General features: G+C 39.6%; 1 protein-coding gene across 1 annotated transcript in view; it reads left to right on the forward strand.

Moving 5' to 3' along the window:
* LOC132230269 (uncharacterized) overlaps nt 1–20,990 on the forward strand; it is a 180,485-nt gene that overhangs the window by 131,464 nt on the left and 28,031 nt on the right. The window contains exon 7 of the mRNA XM_059687509.1: nt 18,997–19,138. Coding sequence (XP_059543492.1) covers nt 18,997–19,138 — 142 coding nt within the window. The remainder of the gene's footprint in view (nt 1–18,996; nt 19,139–20,990) is intronic.

Here is a 20,990-nt window from a genome sequence, read left to right on the forward strand (position 1 = left end):
GGTTGGGGGGAGCAGCCTGACATCCCCCGGCCCAGCACTGTGGTGGGGGATGCACCTTGAGGTCCCCTGTCAAGCCCTACTGGGCGGGGGCCACAGCCTGAGGTCCCCCGACCTGGCACCAGGTCAGTGGCATGGTCTGAGGTCCCCTGTTAAGCCTCCACTGTGGGTGCAGCTATCTTGTGTTATGGAAACCCTGTCTCCTCTGTGGGTGCCATCATCTTTGTGATGGCATGATGGTCAATTTGCATATTCCTTCTAATAAAGATAGGATATGCATAGTCCATGGACACAGGCAATAGGGTAGTGAAGACCTGGGGTAGGGATAGGGGCTGGGAGGAAGGGGGAATGGGGGTGTGGAGGGAATGGCAGATAGCTGTAATACTATCAACAATAAAAATATATTATAAAATAATAATTACACTATCACAAAATTATTAGTAACTTATCTAGTCTTTTCATGGAATATACTGAGCCCATTTCCTCAAACTTGATTTTAGTAAAAATTGTAACACTTTGTTTCTTTTTTTCATGGTCTAAAATTATCTAGTTTCCCTGTTTAATAATCAGATTCAATTTGAATCCCATGTTTGTTTGCTATTTAGGCAAAAAGATATATTTTTAGGATTTGTTATTTATAAACTTATACATCTAAATATTTTAGTTTTCATTAATTAAGTCAATATTTGCTATATCAAAAGAATCATATGTGAAGAATTTTGGAAATTTCAAAACTGCTGCTGGAATTGGCCTTGTGTAGAGGTGTCCTATAGAGCTCACTGGCTCAGCCTCCCTAGTCACCTGAGCTTGGCATTCTAAGGATGCCCTGGTATGGTCTGGGTGCATAGTCTTGTTGCAGTTGAACCTTGATTGCTGTTGGCATCACAGGAGTTATTAACCTCCAGGCCAACTGGGTGTGAGGACCAGTTGCAAATACAGTGGGAGAGCTGCTGTGCAGGAGACACCTCTATGGAGCAAGATTTGCTTCAATGGGGCTTTGGTGCTCCCTGAATCCAACCTTTGAGTGTGTTGCTCGTGGATGTGTAGAGTTGTATGTAATCTGGCATGGTCTGAAGCTGTCCTCTGGGTGCCCTGGCTCTGGGGCCTCCCAGGAGGTGCAGAGTCAGCCATTGTCTATGCCCTCCTTGGGGCCACCTAGCAAGTGCTATAGAGCGATCTGCAGATGGCTGCTACCTGTGTTGGGCTAAGAGGTGCCCAGAAAAGGCCAAGCTGTGAACCTTGGCAAGCTGCTGCTAGTGCTGGGCCTAGGGCCACTTGTCGAGAGGTAGGATACACACTGAGTCCAGCTGCTGCATGTTTGAGAGATTTTAGGAAAGTCTGAAGCCTGAGCCAGAACAGGCCATTCATTTGGAAACAACATTGCAAACAGCTTGGGAGGGGTTGCAAATTTGGTGGGACAGGATCTCAGGGAATCACCAGGGCATGGTGAACAATGTGGGTCCAGTTGATAGAGACTCATATAGTACCTGCCAGTCAGCTCTGTCAGGAGAAGGTCCCGGCACTTTTGTCTGGGAGAAGGCTGCCCTCAAGTTCTTTCCTTGATGCCGGACATTGTAGTTCCTCCTCGAATGTCCCTGGACCCTTTCAAGCTGCTGCCCCACTGCTGAAGCTCAGAGGGAGTGAGTCTGAGTAAGCCCATGTACCAGCCCTTTAGGAGGACCTGCCCGGGACTCCCAACAGCCTCCCTGTCACTCAGCCATAATCCCCACTGGTTTTTACAGCCCAAAGTTACAGGGACTTCTCTTCCCGGCACTGGAACCCTGGGCTGGGGGCCCAGGGTATGACTGCGGGAAGCTTCCTCAGCAAGATACTCCTCCCAATTAAAAACACACCACACATGGGTGTCAGACCAGCCCAATCTGTGCCTCCACCCCTCCTACCAGTCTCAATGTGCTTTCTTCTTTACTTCTCTAGTTGTAGAACTTCCATTCAGCCAGCTTTCAGGTGGTTCTGAATGATGGTGGTTCTGTATTTTAGTTGTAATTTTGATGTGGCTGTGGGAAGATGCGAGTACCAGGTTTACCTATGTTGCCATCTTGGTTCCTCCGGAATGTCTCTTAAAAGCCTAAAACTGAGTGTAGAAAATAAACATAATCTAGTAGTCTTGATACTACTATTTTGATTCATTTCCATTAGCAATCTACAAGCAAAAGATATATTACCGTTTCTATTAGTCATGCAAAGTGTTAAAAATACGGATTTCTTTCTGATTCTATTTTTTTTCAAATATATCTCACTCTCTTTTTTCAAGAAAGTCAATAAATATTGTAATGGATGATGATAATTTAATTCTGGCAATTTGTTCCTAGGTACCAAATAAGTTCATTTAAGTACCAAATATTTAGTTCTCTGCCCTCAATCTCTTGAGGATTACCTTGCTAAACATAGCTTAACCTTTCAAAATATATCTGTCTGATAAGCGTGCAAATTCAGAGAAATGTATACTTTTTTCTGCACTAATAAGTGTTCTCAAGTAAGGTAATTGTAAACAGGAAACGAATGCCCTTTCACTGGTGTTAATTTCAACTAACTTTTTGGGTTTTCTGTGCAATAAACGGTTAACTACAAAGCATAATAATACCTGTGTTGTATAGTTTTAATACTTTTCCTAATTCTGTATATACTTATTGTTATTTGTGACAAACATCAAGGAATATTTTAATAGTATAGCATGGGTACACAGTTAAGTTTATTTAAAGTAGCAATGTATTGTTCAAGCAGGTTTATTTTGCTAAAAAACAATTTTGATGAGAATTCTAAAAATGTCCTATATTCATATTTTTGCTTTTAAAATGTCTGTATTATAAAGAGAACTTTATATATATTTAATTAGAATCCTTAGCATGGAATTTTAGATTTTGATATCTAAAATAAGGGACATTACTAATGGCATTTAAACAACTAGATTAATGTTAAACACTTGGTGCACAGCCTTCTGAACATCTCTTGTATGTGCATATGCTTAAACTACGTATGCTATTTTATAGAAGGATCTTTTTTACTCAATGTTATATGTGAACATTTAAATTATTTCATATTATTCATTAACCAATCAGCAATGTAAGAAAATACCTAGGTGTGGAGTTATTTATTAAACTTTTGTTTTCAAAATTTTGATACATACTCTACCAACTTACACCTACCAACAATTATGACACTGTTCATTTCCTCTCACCCTGTCAAACTACTAATTGTCCATCTTATATATTTTTTCTAATCCAATGAGGAAAATTATCTTTATTATTTTTTTTATTAATTTTCAGTAAGGGTGAACACATTTTTAGGTGTCTCTTGGCTATTTTTTTCCTTTTGAGAATTACCAGAGTTTATTCTGTTGTCATTCATCTTTTTCTTGGGGATAAGTGATGTTTTTATATTAAAGATTTAATTATTTGTCATACATTGTAGTCTTCTTTTTACTTTGATGTTTGGTTTTCAGTATAGTTTTGGTGTTTTATGCTATATGGAAGTTTTAATTTTTATATACTAAAAATTAGCAATTTTTTAATGTATTCTAGTCTTGGTGCCATTCATAGAAAAAGCATTTTAATGCTTAAATTTAAATGCATACTCCCATATTTTCATCAACTAATTTTATAGCTTTCTTTAAAAAAATTAAATCTCTAATCTATTATTAATTTGATAAGAAGAATAAGTATTATTTTTTTCTCAAATGACTAGCCAATTGCATAATATCATTTATTCAATAAATCCACTTTTACTAACTAGCTAGAAATGCCAGTTTTGCATACATTTAATTTCAATGCATTATTGAGTCTATTTATGTATGGATTTTTGTTCTATTTACTGACTTGTCTATGTAAAAGTGCTTGTGTAAGTTGTTGGTTTATCATTAATAAAGAGAGAGTTAACAAAAATGCTACCCTATAAAAATTTGCTGACTTTCTCAAATCAAGTACCCCCTATAGTCAGCAGACCTAATCCTCAACTTGACTTCAAATTATAAGGGAAATTCCTAGTCACATTTAAAAAAATGTGGACTGACTTTTAGTTCTATACATTAAAACAACGCAACTTCAACAATATTGGGAAACTAAAATTTAAAGGTCATAATTCAGTGTTTAATATCATTTATGACTTTGTTGAAAAATAATAATAAAAATACAATATTTTAGCAAATATGCAAGAAAATGAAAAGAAGAAAAACAATTACTCAAAAGCATCCAGAGATAATATTGCTTACATTCTTAAATATAACTCCAGATTTGATTTTCTGTATGCAAATACATCATATTTATTTGGAATAATGATACATACATAGTGTTTTGTAACATTATTTTTAAAACTTATTATGTTATAAATATCATTCCATGTCAAGAACTAAAGATCTGAGTAGTCACTTAAAGTGATCAGCAAATATTTTTTGTGTACCTACTATGTGGCAGGCATAGAATTAGACACTAGGGAAGCATCTACAAACAAGAGAAACAATCTCTGCCCTCAGAGAACTTGGAGAGTAGCAGAGAAGGTAGATAGTGAATTAATTATTATAAATGTGGCCATTAATATGCAGATGTGCAGGGTGCTGTGGAAAAATGGAAGAAGAGTTCTTAATTATTTTGGGAAGTTTGAGGAAATGATACTTAAATTGAAACCTGAAGAATGAATAGAATATAACTAGGAGGAGAGGAAAGAATATATTTTTAGGGCCTTGCTACTCAAAAGTATAGTCCACAATCTAGCAGCAAACTTGTTAGAATTGCAGATGATTATTATGCACATTGAAGTTTGAGGCTGTGGATAATTGGAACTCATCTGAGAATTGGAAAGAAGTCAAGCCTTAGGGAACAGGGGGAGCAGTGATGAAATTGAAACTAGAGAGGAGTCAAGAGTCTGCTTATGAAGGATTTTATAGATGCCCTGTATGTGTTTGCTAAGGCATGTGTATGATGGCTTGGGGCTTGGGGAGAGATTTTTCTTTTTAAAACAATTTTTTTTTTATTGTTGACAGTATTATAGATGTCCTCTATTTCCCCCCCTTAGCCCTCCCCTCCTCCAACCAGCCCCTGCCCCACTCCTGATCTTCACCACCCTATTGTCTGTGCCCATGGTTATGTATATATGCATACAAATCCTTTGGTTGATCTCGTCCAACCCCCCATCCCTGCCTTCCCTGTGAGATTCCACAGTCTGTTCCATGCTTCTATGTCTATGGATCTATTTTGTTCATCAGTTTAGTTTGTTCTTTAGATTCCAGATATGAGTGAGATCATGTGATATTTGTCTTTCTCTGGCTGGCTTATTTTGCTTAGCATAATACTCTCCAGGTCTCTCCATGCTATCTCAAAGGGTAAGAAATCTTTGTGTTTTTACTGCTGCATAGTATTCCAGGGCATAAATATACCACAGCTTTTTGTATCTTCCTACATTTCCTAATTCATTTATTAAATCTAGCACTTTTTGGTGGAGTCTTTAGTTTTTTCTATGTACAGTATCATTTCATTTGCGAATAATGAGAGTTTTATTTTCTCCTTTCCAATTTGGATGCCTTTTATGTTTTCTTCTTGGTTGATAACTGTAGCTCGGAATTCCAATACTCTGTTGAATAAGAGTGGTGGAAGTAGACATCACTGTCTTGTTCCTGTTCTTAGGAGAAATGGTTTTAGTTTTTGCCCATTGAGTATGGTGCTGGCTGTAGGTTTGTGGTATATGGTTTTTATTATGTTGAGTTATGAACCCTCTAGTCTCTCTTTGCTGAAAGTTTTTATCAAAAATGGGTGTTGGATTTTGTCAAATGCTTTTTCTGCATCTATTGATAAGATCATGTGCTTTTTGTCTTTCAATTTGTTTCCGTGATATGTCATGTTTATTGATTTGCAAATATTGTACTGGCTTTGCATCCCCAGAACAAATCCTACTTGGTCATAGTATATGATTTTTTAAATATATTGGTGGATTGGATTTGCTAATATTTTCTTGAGGATTTTGCATCTATGTTCATTAGGGATATTGGCCTGTAATTCTCCGTCTTTGTAGTGTCTTTATCTGGTTTTTGGATTAGGATAATGCTGGCCTTATAAAAAGAACTTGGAAGTATTCCTTACTCTGAGATTTTTTGGGAATAGTTTTAGGAGTATAGGTTAGTCATTTAATGAAACTCCCCTGAGAAGCCATCTAGACCCAGGCTTTTGTATGCTGGGAGTTTTTTTTTATTACAGCTTCAATTTCATCTGTTGTTATTGGCCTATTCAGGTTTTCTAATTCTTCCTGATTGAGTTTTGGAAGATTGTATTTTTCTAGGAATTTGTCCATTTCATCCACACTGTTCAGTTTGTTGGCATATAGTTGTTCATAGTATTTTCTTACAATCCCTTGTATTTCTGTGGTATTAGTTGTGACTTCACTGCTTGCATTTCCGATTTTATTTATTTGGGTCTTCTCTCTTTGTTTCTTGATGAGTCTGGCTAGGGTTTCATCATTCTTGTTTATGTTTTCAAAGAAACAGCTCTTAGTTCCATTGATCTTTTATATATATATATATATTTGCCTCTATGTCATTTATTTCTGCTCTAATCCTTTTTATCTCTTTCCTTCTACTTATTCTGGGATTTTCTTGTTCTCTTTCTAATTCTTTAAGTTGTAGGGTTAAATATTTTATTATTAATATTTTTTGTTTTTTGAGATAGGCCTGTAGTGCTATGAATTTCTCTCTCAGGACTGCTTTTGCTGTGTCCCAGAGATTTTGGGTTGTGTGTTCATTTTCATTTGTTTCCATGAAGTTTTTGATTTCTTTCTTGATCTTATTGGTAACCCATTCACTATTTAATAGCTTGCTATTTAGCCTCCATATGTTAAAATGTTTTGGGGTGTTTTTACTGTAGTTGGTTTATAATTTCATTCCATTGTGATCTGAGAGGATGCTTAATATGATTTCAATTTTCTTGAACATGTATAGACTTGTTTTGTGTTCTATCATATTGTCTATCTTTGAGAATGACTCATGTGCACTTGAGAAGAATGTATATCCTGTAGCTTTGTTATAAAATGTTCTATAAATAATTAAATCCATCTGATTCAGTATATCATTTAGAGTCACTGTTTCCTTGTTAATTTTTGTCTGGAAGATCTATCCAGAGAAGTCAGTGGGGTGTTAAAGTCTCCTATTATGACTGTATTACTGTCAACCTCTCCCTTAAAATCCTCCAGAAGTTTTTGTATATATTTAGGTGCTCCTAGATTGGGTGCATATATGTTTATCAGGGTTATATCCTCTTGTTGGATCAATTGTTTTAGTATTATGTAGTGACCTTTATTGTCTCATGATGGCCTTCATTTTGAAGTCTATTTTGTCAGATATGAGTATGTATACTTAAGCTTTTTTCCTCTTCCATTTGCATGGAAAATTTTCCCCCATCCTTTTACTCTCATCCTATGTGAGTCTTTTGTTCTGAGGTGGGTCTTTTATAGATGACATATATTTGGGTATATTTTCTTATCCATCTAGCTACCCTATGTCTTTAGATTGAAGCATTTAATCCATTGTAATTTAAGGTTATTATTGATAGGTATTTATTTATTGCCACTTTAATTCTTTATGCCCATGTTTCTCTCTCTCTCTCTCTCTCTCTCTCTCTCTCTCTCTCTTTCTCTTCTTCTCATTACAACAGTCCATTTAGCATCTCTTGCAGTGCTTGATTGGTGGTGATAAACTCCTTTAGCCTTTTTGATGGTCTAGGAAGCCCTTTATCTCATCATCTATTTTGAATGATAGCCTTGCCGGGTATAGTAATCTTGGTTTCAGATCCTTGCTTTTCATTACCTTGAATGCTTCATGCCATTTCCTTCTGGACTGTGGAGTTTCTGATGAGAAATCAACTGACAGTCTTATGGGAGGTGCTTTGTAGGCAACAAATTGCTTTTATTTTGTGACCTCTAAAATCTCTGTCTTTAATTTTTGACATTTTAATTATGATGTTTCTGGGTGTGGCCCTGTTGGGTTCTTCTTATTTGGGACTCTCTGTGCTTTCTGAACTTGTGTGATTTTTTTTCTTGACCAGGTTAGGGAAGTTTTCTGCCATTATTTCTTCAAACAAGTTCTCTATCTCTTGCTCACTTTCTTCCCCTTCTGGTACTCCTACAATGTGAATATTGTCCCATTTTATGTTGTCTCATAGGTCCCTTAAGCTGTTTTCCTGTTTGTTTGTTTTTGATTGTTTTTGCCTTTTGAGCCTCTGATTGAGTGATTTTTTCCTACCTTGTATTCTAATTCACTGATCTGATCCTCAGTTTCCCCTAATCTGCTGTCTATTCCTCTGTGTTCTTTATTAGTGCTATGTCATTCTTTATTTCCAACTGTTCTTTTTTTCATAGTTACCATATCTTTTCTCATGCTGTTGAGCATCTTTGCCATCATTATTCTGAACTCTATATCTGATAAATTTCTTATTTCCATTTCATTTATCTCTTCTTCTGGAGAATTCCCCCATTCTTTCGTTTGGGGCATGTTTCTTTGTCTCCCTATTTTGGCTGCCTATTTGGGTTTGTGTCTATGTATTAGGTATATCTGCTATGACTCCAAGCCTGTTGTGCAAGACTTTCAGATGCTGTTTCTGATTGGCACTGAGTACCCTGTTTTGTGTTATCAGCAGTCCCCAGCTTGTGGCTTGCTCTGCTTTGGCTGGATACCTTAGGAAAGGACCAAGATGTACACCAAGGTCTGCTTTTCCTAGCCCCTGGCCCAGGATTGGATCAGGCAATGACTCAAAATCTCCAGAGATCTGCCTCTGCTTGCAACAATCATGTTATTCAGTCTTGATTAGCCTCAGGCTATTGACCACAGAGTGGGGAAAGAGATTTTCCCATAGGTGGGGCAATTGCTTCTGCCTGCAGGCTGTTATTCTCATCTCTTAATGGGCCTTAGAAACTCCACTGGGTGGGCAGGGGGGTTTTCAGTTGGGTGGGGCAATTGTTTTCCTCCCAGGCAAAAACTGCCTGGAAGGCAAAGGTCTGCAGGGAAAGATGTCCTCTGAAGTATGAAGGAATGACTCAGCACAATAAACTGGTGTGTTTGCCTTCTGAGCTCTAAAACCAGAGCCCCCATTGCTGGTTCACACAGCTGTAGTCCACTCTGTGCTCCCTCTGCTGGACCCAAATGTGAGTGGCTGCACAGGAAGTTTTGTGTGTTGGCCCTATAAGAGGGTGCCATCATTTTCATCTATCTCTGGCAGGCAGATAGCAACCCTGCTGATTTTTATAGCCAGATGTTATGTGGGCACATTTCTCAGTTCTAGTGATCTGGGCTGGGGGCCACACTTGGGGTTTAGATCCCAGAGTCTCATTGGGAATCTCCCTCACCCTACACGCGCACACACACACACACACACAACTGAGATATCCCTCTGGAACTTCAGCTGCTGTCTTTGGGAGCCAGGCTACGCCTTTCTAGACTCCACACTTCCTACCAGTCTCCACTTCCCATCCTTGGTTATCAGGGTTGTCTCCAGGTAATCTTCAGTGGATTATCCAGGATGTTTTTTCTGTATTTTAGTTGTAATTCCTTTTGGTCCTTGTAACTTGTCAGTGTAGCTTCCATTTACTCCACCTGCCATTTTGGAACCCACAGATAGCTGTTTATGATGCATTTAATGATGGGATGGATCGCAGTCATGATGAAGAATGAAAGAAAGATCTGTGCACTCAAAGGAGGTGGAACGTAATATTATATAAATTCATTTGTGGTTATACAAAACAATTTTATGTGGAAAAAAATTCAAGGAACTGTTAATTTTGGTCCTGTTTTCATTGTAGATTGTACACTAAATTCATAAAAAAATGAAATGTGCTTTGTCTTACTTTTTGCTTTATTTATATGTTCACCGTTTCTTTCATTTTTAACTTTCTTATTCGTGTCTCTTATAGATTGCATAGACTTGAATATTTTAAAAGTCAATCAGATTTTTAAAAGAATATCTTTATTGTTATGAGTTTTACAGATGTGCCCCCTCTTTACCTCTCATTGCCCTCCTCTACAAAGCCTTCAAAACCCTATTGTCTGTGTCCGTGGGCAATGCATATATGCATATTCTTTACTTAATTTCTTCCTGGCCCCTTGCCCCCTTCCCTCTAAAATTCATCAGTCTGTCCCATGTTTCCATGACTCTGGTGCTATAGTATTCATCAGTTTATTTTGTTCATTAGATTCCTTATTTGCTTATTTTGATTTTTAGATTAAATTGTTGATAGATATGTATTTATTGCCATTTTAGGTTCACATTTTTAATCTTTTATTTTCTTCTTCTTAAATAAGACCCTTTAATATTTCTTGTATACTAGTTTGATTGTGATAAACTTTAGCTTTCTCTTATTCATGAAGCTCTTTAATCGGACCTTCAATTCTAAATGACAGCTTTGCTGAGTAAACTTGGTTGTAGTTCCTTGCTGTTCATTACTTTGAATGTCTTGCCATTCCCTACTGGCCTCCAAAATTTCTGTTGAGAAATCAACTGACAGTTGTATGGGTGTTCCCTGGTAGGTAACTAACTGCTTTTCTCTTGCTGCTTTTAAGATTCTCTCTTTGTCTTTAAATTCCTGGAAGGCCCCAGAGACAGTGTACCCAGTAGATAGCTTTAGACCATGCCATATTACAACTCTACCACATCCACAAGCGACATACTCAAGGAGTGGACTGGGTGAGCACCAAAGCCCCACTGAAGCAAGTCCTACTCCATAGGGATGTGCCCTGCACAGCAGTTTTTCCACTATAGTTGAAGCTGATCTTCACAACCAATTGGCCAGGGGGTCAGTTCCTTCCAACAACCAAGGCTCAACTACAGGACTCTGCACACGCCCACACCGTGGCATACGTAGAGTGTACAGCTCAGGTGAGGAGGTAGCCTAAGCCACTGGGCCCTACAAGACATCTACTACATGAGGCCACTCTACCAATTCTAGGAGCCATAGCAGCTCTACCTAATACATGGAAACAAACACAGGGAAGCCGCCAAAATGCAGAGACAAAAAAACATGTTACAAATGAAAGAACAGAAGAAATCTCCAGAAAAAGAACTAAATGAAGTGGAAGCAAGCAGAAATTTTTAAAAATAACAGATTGGATCACTCCATGTTAGTTTGTTGTCACATCAGATATATTTGGTATTATTTTTGCCATCTTATTTTGTATTCTCTTTCCCTATTTTGCTTCTTTGCTATTTCCTATAATCTATCATGTTTGCCAACATTTGTCTAGGTGGGTTTTTTTTTGTTGTTGTTTGTATCATTATTTCTACTTCTTAATAGTTGACAAATTGAATATATAAAGTATGCTTCCAGTTGAAAGATTTTTATCTGAACCCTACAAATAGGGTAGAACCTTATGTATAGGAAAAAAGAAAAGTATCTATTGGAAAATGCATTGAGGTACATTTATCATGTAATTTAGTTTTAACAACAACTCTATGTAGTAGATAAATCATTCTATTTCCCAAATATGAAGAATATGTGGTTCAGAGGTGAGCTTAAGTGTCTAGTACACATATAGAGAGCTAGGTAAGAACTAGCATTCAGATTTCGCTGGTTCTAAATGTGGTTTCCATCATATCCCACTGTTTTGTGAACTTGTGAAGGCCCTCACGTCTCTTTTTCTTTCTTTCTATGCTTCATTCTGAATATTTGTTCTCAGAACCAAACCTGGTATAGCTAGGAAGAATGTGAGAGCTCTAGTTGAGTAATATGAGAAAAGCCTATTTTACCCACCATTGGTGTTTTGGATTTGATCCATTGTGACCAACTTTGGAAGCAGAGTTTCTGCTTACAATAGGGTGGGTGTTCTATCTTATATTGCTTGATCTCTCTTAGAAATGGAAATCCTGTTTCTGAGTTCTAGGCCAGGACTGGGGCATTGACAACTGTGGGAGCCTTCCCTGATGTTAATTACTTAAATACTGAAAACCTGCATAAATCCTGCCAGGTTTTGTATTCCTGTCACTGGTTGCCCCTCACTTGAACATTGTCCCATGCTAGACTTTTCTGACGCCACCCGTAGTGCACCACCTGTGGTCTGTCATACTGCTGTTAGAGTACTGTGTTCTGTCTTCTGCTCTACATTTCCTTCCAGTGTGGGTACCTGGAACTGACTTTCCCCCACCAGCCCGTTTCCTGCGTTTTCCTGCCATTCCTCAATGGTCAGGTCCAATCCTATCCTGCTCCCACCATACCCCTTACTTGGCTTTGTTCCTTGCTACATAATCCAGGCAAGAACCAAGATATTATACCACAACACATAAAGCTTAATCCTTGTTTGCTCCAGCTAATGATGAGTCACAGAAATACCTATATCAGAGCCATAAGAGATCTTAGCCTTTCCCTACTTAAACTACTCATATTTAGGGTTGAGGAAACTGAGGCAGAATTTTGCCCCAAACACAATTAGTGGCAGATTTAGAGCTGTAATTAATAGCAACTGCAGTAAGATTTCTATTATATCCATTAAAAAAAAATAGCTCCTACCTAAGTAAACCTATGCACATTTATAAAATGCAGATTGGGATGACAAGAAGTCATTTCATTATGCACTGTCAATGTTTGATAATAGATTAGATTATTGGATTTTTGTTTTTATATGGAAATACAAAAAAAAAGGGAATTATTTGGACATTGATCTGATTTTAAAGCTGCCAAGATGTGAAAGCTGGGATTTTTTTAAAGCACAGCAATGTCATTCCACCAGATGTCACTGTTTGCATGTAGCAATGAAGTTATAATGATTAAAAATACCCCCTCCTTATTCATATTTTGTAAAAATATTAGTTATACACTTATTTTTATTTAGATTTGTTATTTTATCAGGACTATATTCCCTGAATTTTTAAAAAGTATTCAAACTATTCATTAAAGCTGATGCAGATTTTAAAGACTATACTAAAGAAAATTAGTTGTAGTTTAGCATCTTCAAGAAGGTGAACTCCCAAAATCTTTTCTAGATCTAGGGGTTAACTTTTCAAACAACAGTTTTTGTAAGTTACTGTTTTCTGAATTTTAGATTGTGACCCAATAAATGGGTTATGAAATCAATTTAGTGGCTTGCTACCAGCCCTTGAGAAATGGCTGGAATAGAATAATCTATTGGATGTATTACTTGGTGAAACTTTTGTACATGAGCACTCTTAAAATATCCCTGTGTACATCTTTGAGTTACATAAAAGTGACTGTGTGCTCCATCCTGTGAAACCTCCCCGACGTTTTGTACCCCAAGGAGCAAAATTAATTCACTAAGGAAGGGAGAATGAAGATGTGTTGGGGGAACTTGGTTCAACTCACACCAAGGAGGTGAGAGCCTTTTCCATGCTTCACAGGATGGAGCTCATAATCACTTTTATGTAACTCACAGAATATGTGTGCAGAGATTTTTAACATGTGCTCACAGCTTAGTACAAATGTGTTATAAACCTTTCTGACAGCAGTCTACAATAAGAAATACATTTTATATCTCTGGCCACGTGGGAGACCGATGTTGACAGGGAAGGAGATTTAACTCACTTGGCAGAGAGGCGTGTATTATTCTGTCATTCAGTTGCCTTAATCATAATAACAATGATTATCATAGCAACCATTTATTGAGAGTGTACTATGTGCAAACTTGCACATATATTATTTCTGAGCATTAGAGCCTAAAAAGCCTGATCACTGTTGCTGTGTATAGATGAGGAAACAATATAGGACAGAAAAGTGACCTACCCCACATAGCACACTAAATGGCCAAACTGGGGTTAAAATCTTGTGTTTTAGCCTCATTCCAAAAGCTAGCTCTCCCCACTATGTCAGTGATTTTTTTTTAAGGCTTCTCCTGAGGATAAGGACCATGCGGAATGTTTGGTAAGTGCATCAATTCTCAGACTCTATCTCAAACCCACTGAGTTAGAATCTCTAGAGGAGAAATCTGAGAAGCTATCCCAGCATGTTCTAATGATTAGGTTGTTTTAGGCTAGACTGCAGTACATCGGTGGTTTTCGACCTTCAGCCTACATCAGAAGCATCTGCAGGGCTGGTTAGAACACCCATGGCTGGGCCCCACCTCCAGAGATTATGATTCATTAGGTGTGATGGGGTTCAAGATTTTGCATTTCTAGCAGGTTCCCATGTGATGCCAATAATGTTAGGTAGAGAACTCACTCTGAGAAACACTGCAGCACATCTTGCTGACACATTGTTCTTAGTTCCCCAGGACAGGGTCTAAGACTAGCTGTTCCTTGGGGGCTTTTCTCCCTCAGCCAAAATTCAATAGTACTTATTCAGTACCTACTACGTTTGCATTCATGGGAAACAGAAAGTGAATTAAGAATTAATGTGGCCCTCCAAACCAACCTATGATCTACTCTGAAAAGATATGTGGAATAAAATGTACTTTATATTCTATAATGAAAGAGAAAATCAAATGCAACAGGAAAAGTAGGGAAGCAAAGATGAATTTTGACTTGGCAGAGGGGCATTGTAAAGGTCTCATGGAGCCCTGGCCATTGTGACTCAGCTGGTTGGTGCACCATTCTATACATTGAAAGATGGGTTCAATTTCCATTCAGCGCTCATAACTAGGTGCAGTTTGAATCCCAGCATGGGAGACAAATAATCGATTGTTTTTTTCTCTCTCTTTCCCTGCCCTTCTCTCTAAAATAAGTAAATAAAACATATTCTCATGTGAGGATTTTTTAAAAAAAGGTCTCATGGAAGAGTTGAGATCTGAAAGCATTGTTTTCGCCATTTTCATAGCCACACTGTGCGGTAATTTGGTTTGCTGTCTCCCCCTTTGCCCTTGTAAAAATCCCAGCACCTGGAGTACATTTGCAGAGTGAGTGTAGGTTGGGCCAGGTGTTAGGGGAGGGAAGTAGGACTGGCAAGGTAGATAGTGCCCAGACGGGAGGATTCAGAATGCCAGGCACCAGAGCTCAGGTGGAGTCATTAAAGTCTTTGATGACAACTCTGGCAGGGTATGTAGCATAGGTTGGGGGAGGGAGAGTTTGGAGGTAAGAGACCAGCAAATATGATATCATTGGAATCAGATGAGAGAAAAGGCAGTGGACCTGAGAGACTGACTGGATGGAGAAGGATCAGTGTTAGTGATTCCTATTGGGAGTGAGGGAGAGCCTGGAGTAGAAGAAACTTAGTCTGAACAACTGAAATGGGGGGTGTATTCCAAAGGGCAGAACTCTAGAAAGGATTGGTTCTTCCCTCTGGACATAAAGAAGGAAGCAGGGAACATGTGGAGAAGAATTTCAGAGTACGTGACTTATCTTTGCCATACAAGAACAGTTGCTAACTTTGGGCAGCCTTCCCACTGTGGTTGCACCTTCATGTATACCAGAGATGTGTATTCTAAAATGTCTAATGGCTTCCTTCACTTTCCTTCCAATCAATCAGGATTTCTATTTCTCCAGAGCACATTTGGAATGTGAAAAGATAGTAAGTTGTGAAAGACCATTACTACCTTGTTACTTGGTTTAGGAACAGATAAAAATACAGCAGGGCCTCAGGTAGCTTCTTGAGTCCCTCATCTCCTCCCTGACCTTAGAAATACTTTACTGGTCTTGGTGTATTCACTTTCTTGGCTCATTCTTCTAGCCCTAGACCTTGCCCTCTTCTTTTATTTTTTGTTTTTTATACATTAGTCAAGACTAAGTTGCAGAAAAAAGGAAATATTTTAGCTATTTTAAGCAAAAGGGGATTTAGTAATGGGAATTCAATGCTTATAACATCAATGGAAAGATTGGAAAATGGGTTTTATGCAGAGAGGGCTTCCACAGTTAACTCACACAGCATGCTTCACTGGCTTCGGGGAGCTGCTCCTCTGGCCTAGTCAGGAGGGAGGGAAATCTAGAACCGTCACTGGCAACACACCAGTCACATTATGCCTGTTGATACGCTCACTGGAAATAAACACACACACAAAACATAAAAGAAGTAACTGAACACTGCTACAGAACTCAATGTGATCATGACCGCTTGCCAACAAAAGACCAGAACCTTCTGCCTTCCAAACTGTAATGAGTGGATCTTAAATTATATCTAGGACAGTGGTTCTCAACCTTCTGGCCCTTTAAATACAGTTCCTCATCTTGTGACCCAACCATAAAATTATTTTCATTGCTACTTCATAACTGTAATGTTGCTACTGTTATGAATCTGATATGCAGGATGGTCATAGGTGACCCCTGTGAAAGGGTTGTTCGACCACCAAAGGGGTCGCGACCCACAGGTTGAGAACCGCTGATCTAGGACATTGGCTGCAGGAGAGTTTTACCTGTCCATCCTCATCAGTTTAGAGAAGCACCTGAGAGTTAGGGTGGATTGGTTGTTGACTGGCAGTCTATCATAGTCACCATACTGGGAGTTAAACTTGATCTTCTCTCTGAATGCAAATATTTGACTACATGAAATAGGAAGTTTTTGTCCGTGACTCTGTTTTGGCAAAGCCCCATCTTCTCCAGCCTAGTTTTGGGTGGGCTTGTTTTCTAACAGCTGGAATGATGGAATTTGAGACAGTCAGCTAAAGTCAGGTGGGTTTGTGTACACTTAATCTTCACATTTGGTGGCTTGTATGTGATTATTCATATAATCTTATCTAATAAAAGAGAAACATGGTAATTAGCCATACCTCTGCTACCCTTCCCATTGACTAATCAGGGCAATATGCAAATTAACTGCCAGCCAAGATGGCGGCCGGCAGCCAGGAAGCTTAAAGCGAACATGAGGCTTGCTTGCTCCAGTGACGGAGGATGCCAATGTTCCTCGCCTGCCGCTGCCGGCCTCTGAGCTTGCAGTTTGAAACATTGTTACAAATATAGAAGCTAAACAAAACCCCAGAAACCTGCTTTCAGCCAGCCGGGATCTCAGAGCTGGAGTTGAAGCAGTGTTTTGATTATAGAACCCAAATGATCCAGATACCTGCTTTCAGCAGTGGAGGTCTCAGAGCTGGAGCCAAGCCTCAGAGCTAAAGCTGGCCCAGAATAAAAAAATAAAAAAAATAAAAAAAAGGAGCGGTTGGGAGCTTCAGTCACCTGCCAGACTGAAAACAGCCCTCAGGCCCTCACCCAGACTGTCCAGGCACCCCAGTGGGGACCCCCACCCTGAAGGGTGTGTGACCAGCTGAAAACAGTCATCATCCCCTCACCCAGGCTGGCCAGGCACCCAAGCGGGACCCCCCACCCTGATCCAGGACACTCTTCCGGGAAAACCAGCCAGCCCCCACCCGTGCACCAGGCCTCTATCCTATATAGTAAAAGGGTACTATGCCTCCCAGGACCAGGATCAGCGGAGCTGCGAGGCCTCCCGGCACTGGGATCAGCATGACAGAGGGCAGCGCCCAAACCCCCTGATCGCCCTGCGGCTGTGTGTGTGACAGCAGGCAGGGCCACAACCTCCCTATCCGCCCTGCTCTGTTTGTGACAGGGGAAGGCGCCCCAACCCCCTGATCAGCCCTGCTCTGTGCCTGATAGGGGAGAGCTCCCCAACCCCTTGATCACCCTGTGGCTCTGTGTGTGACAGGGTGCGGCGCCCCAACCCCCCCCCCCCCACCGCTAACCGGCCCTGCTCTGTGTGTGACGGGGTAGAGCCATAACCTCCCCATTGGCCCTGCCCTGAGTGTGACAAGCTGCAGCGCCCCAACCCCCTGATCCGCCCTGCTCTGTGTGTGACAGGGGGCAGTGCCCCAACTCCCCTATCGGCCCTACTCTGCGAGTGACAGGGGGGAGCTCCTCAACCCCCTTATCGGCCCTGCTCTCTGCGTGACAGGGGGGAGCTCCCCAACCCCCTGATGGGCCCTGCTCTGTGCGTGACAGGGTATGGAGCCCCAACCCCCCTAATGGGCCCTGCTCTGTGAGTGACAGGGTGCAGCGCCCCAAACCCCTGATTGGCCCTGCTCTGTGTATGACAGGGGGTGGCACCGCAACCTCCCCATTGACCCTGCCTTGAGTGTGACAGGGGCGGTGCCCCAACCCCCCAATTGGCCCTACCCTGAGCGTGACTGAGGGTGGCATCGCAACCTCCCGATCTGCCCTGCTTTGTGCATGACAGGAGGCGGTGCCCCAACTCCCCAATCAGCCCTGCTCTGAGCCCGACCAGGGGCTGCACCTAGGGATTGGGCCTGCCCTCTGCCACCCGGGAGCAGGCCTAAGTCAGCAGGTCGTTATCTCCCAAGGTGTCCTAGACTGCAAGAGGGCACAGGCTGGGCTGAGGGACCCCCACTCCCCCCCGAGTGCACAAATTTTTGTGCACTGGGCCTCTAGTAATATATAAAAAAGTTAGATGCAACATTGGCTCTAAATACTTCAGGTGAAATTGATTTAGTTATAGTTTGTATAAGTTCACCTTACACTTATTTTATATTTCTTTTACAGTAAGTGCTGCAACACAAAAATTAATGTATTTTCAGGTGGTCTTGAAGTCAGTCAATAGTGACATATTAGACCTTCAATTTTTATTTAGCTCATCTCTTTGGCTTAAATTAAGGCTTTTGTTGATAAGTTTGTACCTCATATAAATCCTCATGTTTATGCAGTTTTCAGGGTAGAAGGAAAGACCTCATGCTATAACAGTTTTCTGTTTGTGCTTAATAGGAATCAGAAATAGGACATTTTAATGTCAGAAGGGAGTTCTGCTAAGGCTGATGCTTTACCTTGGCCTAAGAAATGAAATCACTTTCTGTGAGTTTGGAGTGGGGAGCAGGTTAGCGATCAGAGAGAACAACTTTTAATCTCTTATGTAATCAGGTTTACATAGGGTGAACTTATTATTCCAATGTAATAAAACAAAACCATCATAAAGGTTATGACTTAAATGTGTTTAGAAGCAAACATAAATTATTTTTTAATTATTTCCCATTTTGGATTACCTGACTTCTGAACAATCTCTATTTAATACAGTAATCAAAATGTTAATGTATTTATCTCCATATAGATATGAAATGAGAGTAAATGACTCTGGTTTGTCAATAAGGTAAACAAGAAATTTATTGTTTTTATCACACTGTAGAATAATGGAAGGAATCCCTCTTATGAGTGACAATCAAGCGTATGTTCCTGTCCTTCCAACAACGTCAGTGATACCACCTGAATTGGCACAAGAAACTAGACAGCACGCGCAGAAACCACACCTACAACTCTTTGGAGAGGAAGTAAGATCTTCCTTTAATATTCTTTCTTTCTTCCCTTCCCTTCCCTTCCCTTCCCTTCCCTTCCCTTCCCTTCCCTTCCCTTCCCTTCCCTTCCCTTCCCTTTCCTTTCCAGATTGAATGTTTGTGGCAACCCTAAGTTGAGCAATTCTATGGGTGCCATTTTTCCAATAGCATTTTTCTTGCTTCATGTCTGTGTCACATTTTGGTAATTCTCACAATATTTCCAACTTTTCCCATTATTATTTTTTATGGTGATTTGCGATCAATAATCTTTTATGTTACTATTGTAATTATTTTGGAGTCCCACAAACTGCACCCATTATGATGGAGAACTTAATAAATGTTGTGTCTTCTGACTACTTACCTACCCATCTATTTCTCCATCTTTCTCCCGCTCCTCAGGCCTCCCTATTCCCTGAGACACAACAATATTGAAATTAGGTTAATTAATAACCTACAATGGCATCTTAAGTGTTTGAGTGAAAAAAAGAGTCAATTGATGCGACAAATTTCATTGTTTTATTTTAAGAAATTGCCTTAGCCACCCCAACCTTTCACAACCGCCACCCCGATCAAGTCAGCAGCCACCAACGTGGAGGCAGGACCCTCCACCAGCAAGAAGATTATGACTTGCTGAAGGCTTAGATGATGGTTAGCAATTTTTAGTAATAAAGTCTTTAAAAAATATGGTCTATATATTATTTTATAAGATACAATGCTATTGAACACAATAGATTACAGTATAGTATAAAAATAATTTTTATATGACTGAGACACCAAAAATTATGTGATTGACTTTATTGCAATATGCATTTTATTGCTGTGGTCTGGAACCAAACCCACAATATTTTGGAGGTATGTCTATATTATTTTATTGATAATAAACTTTATTTTTTATAATTACTTTAGACAGAAAAATTACAAAGACAGTATGGAGATTTCCCATATACTACACACTCTCTTTCCCCTATTACTAATGTGATAATAGTGGGTTGGTAAGTGGACACAAAAGTCCTAACCCACAGTTCCTATGGATGTGACTTTAATTGGAAATAGAATTTCTGTAGATTAATTAAAAATCTTTGGATGAGATCATCTTGGATTTAGAATGAGTCCTAAAGCCAATAAGACTGGACTAGTTTCCTGGTAAGAAGAGAACACCATGTTAACACAGACACATAGGGAAGGCCAGGTGATGGAGGCAGAGATGGAATGATGCAGCTGCAAGCCCAGGAACACCGAGGTTGCTGGCAACCACTGGAAGCTCTAGAGAGGAAGGAAGGTTCTTCCCTAGAGCCTTCAGAAGGAGCATGGGGCCTCCTACACCTTGCCTTTGGATTTCTATTTTCCAGGACAGTGAGAGAATATATTTCTATTGTGTTTTACCATTACAGTAGCATGCTATATTTGTTAAAATCAATAATTAAAAATTACTATTAACTAAGGTCCATGCTTCACCCAGATTTCTTAGTTTTTACATAATGTTCATTTTTTGTCCCAGAATCCCATCCAAGTTACCAATTATATTCAGCTGTCATGTCTCCTTAGGCTTCTCCTGGGCTGTGACAATTTCTGAGTCTTTCTTGGTTTTGATGACCTTGACAGTTTGGGGGAGTATTTGGTCAAATACTTAGTACAGTGCCCCCCAATTAGGATTTGCCTGAGGTGATTTTGGGGAGAAAGACCACTGACATAAGGTGCCATTTTCATTGTGTCATTCCAGGTTTCATAATACCAACATGAATTATCACTGTTGATGTTAACCTCAATTACCTGCCTAAAATAGCATTTGCCAGGTTTCATCATTGTGAAGTTTTTCTTTTTCCCCCTTTTCCATACTGCATTCTTTGGA

This window comes from Myotis daubentonii, chromosome 1 (assembly GCF_963259705.1).
Source record: "Myotis daubentonii chromosome 1, mMyoDau2.1, whole genome shotgun sequence".
Lineage (NCBI taxonomy): Eukaryota > Metazoa > Chordata > Mammalia > Chiroptera > Vespertilionidae > Myotis > Myotis daubentonii.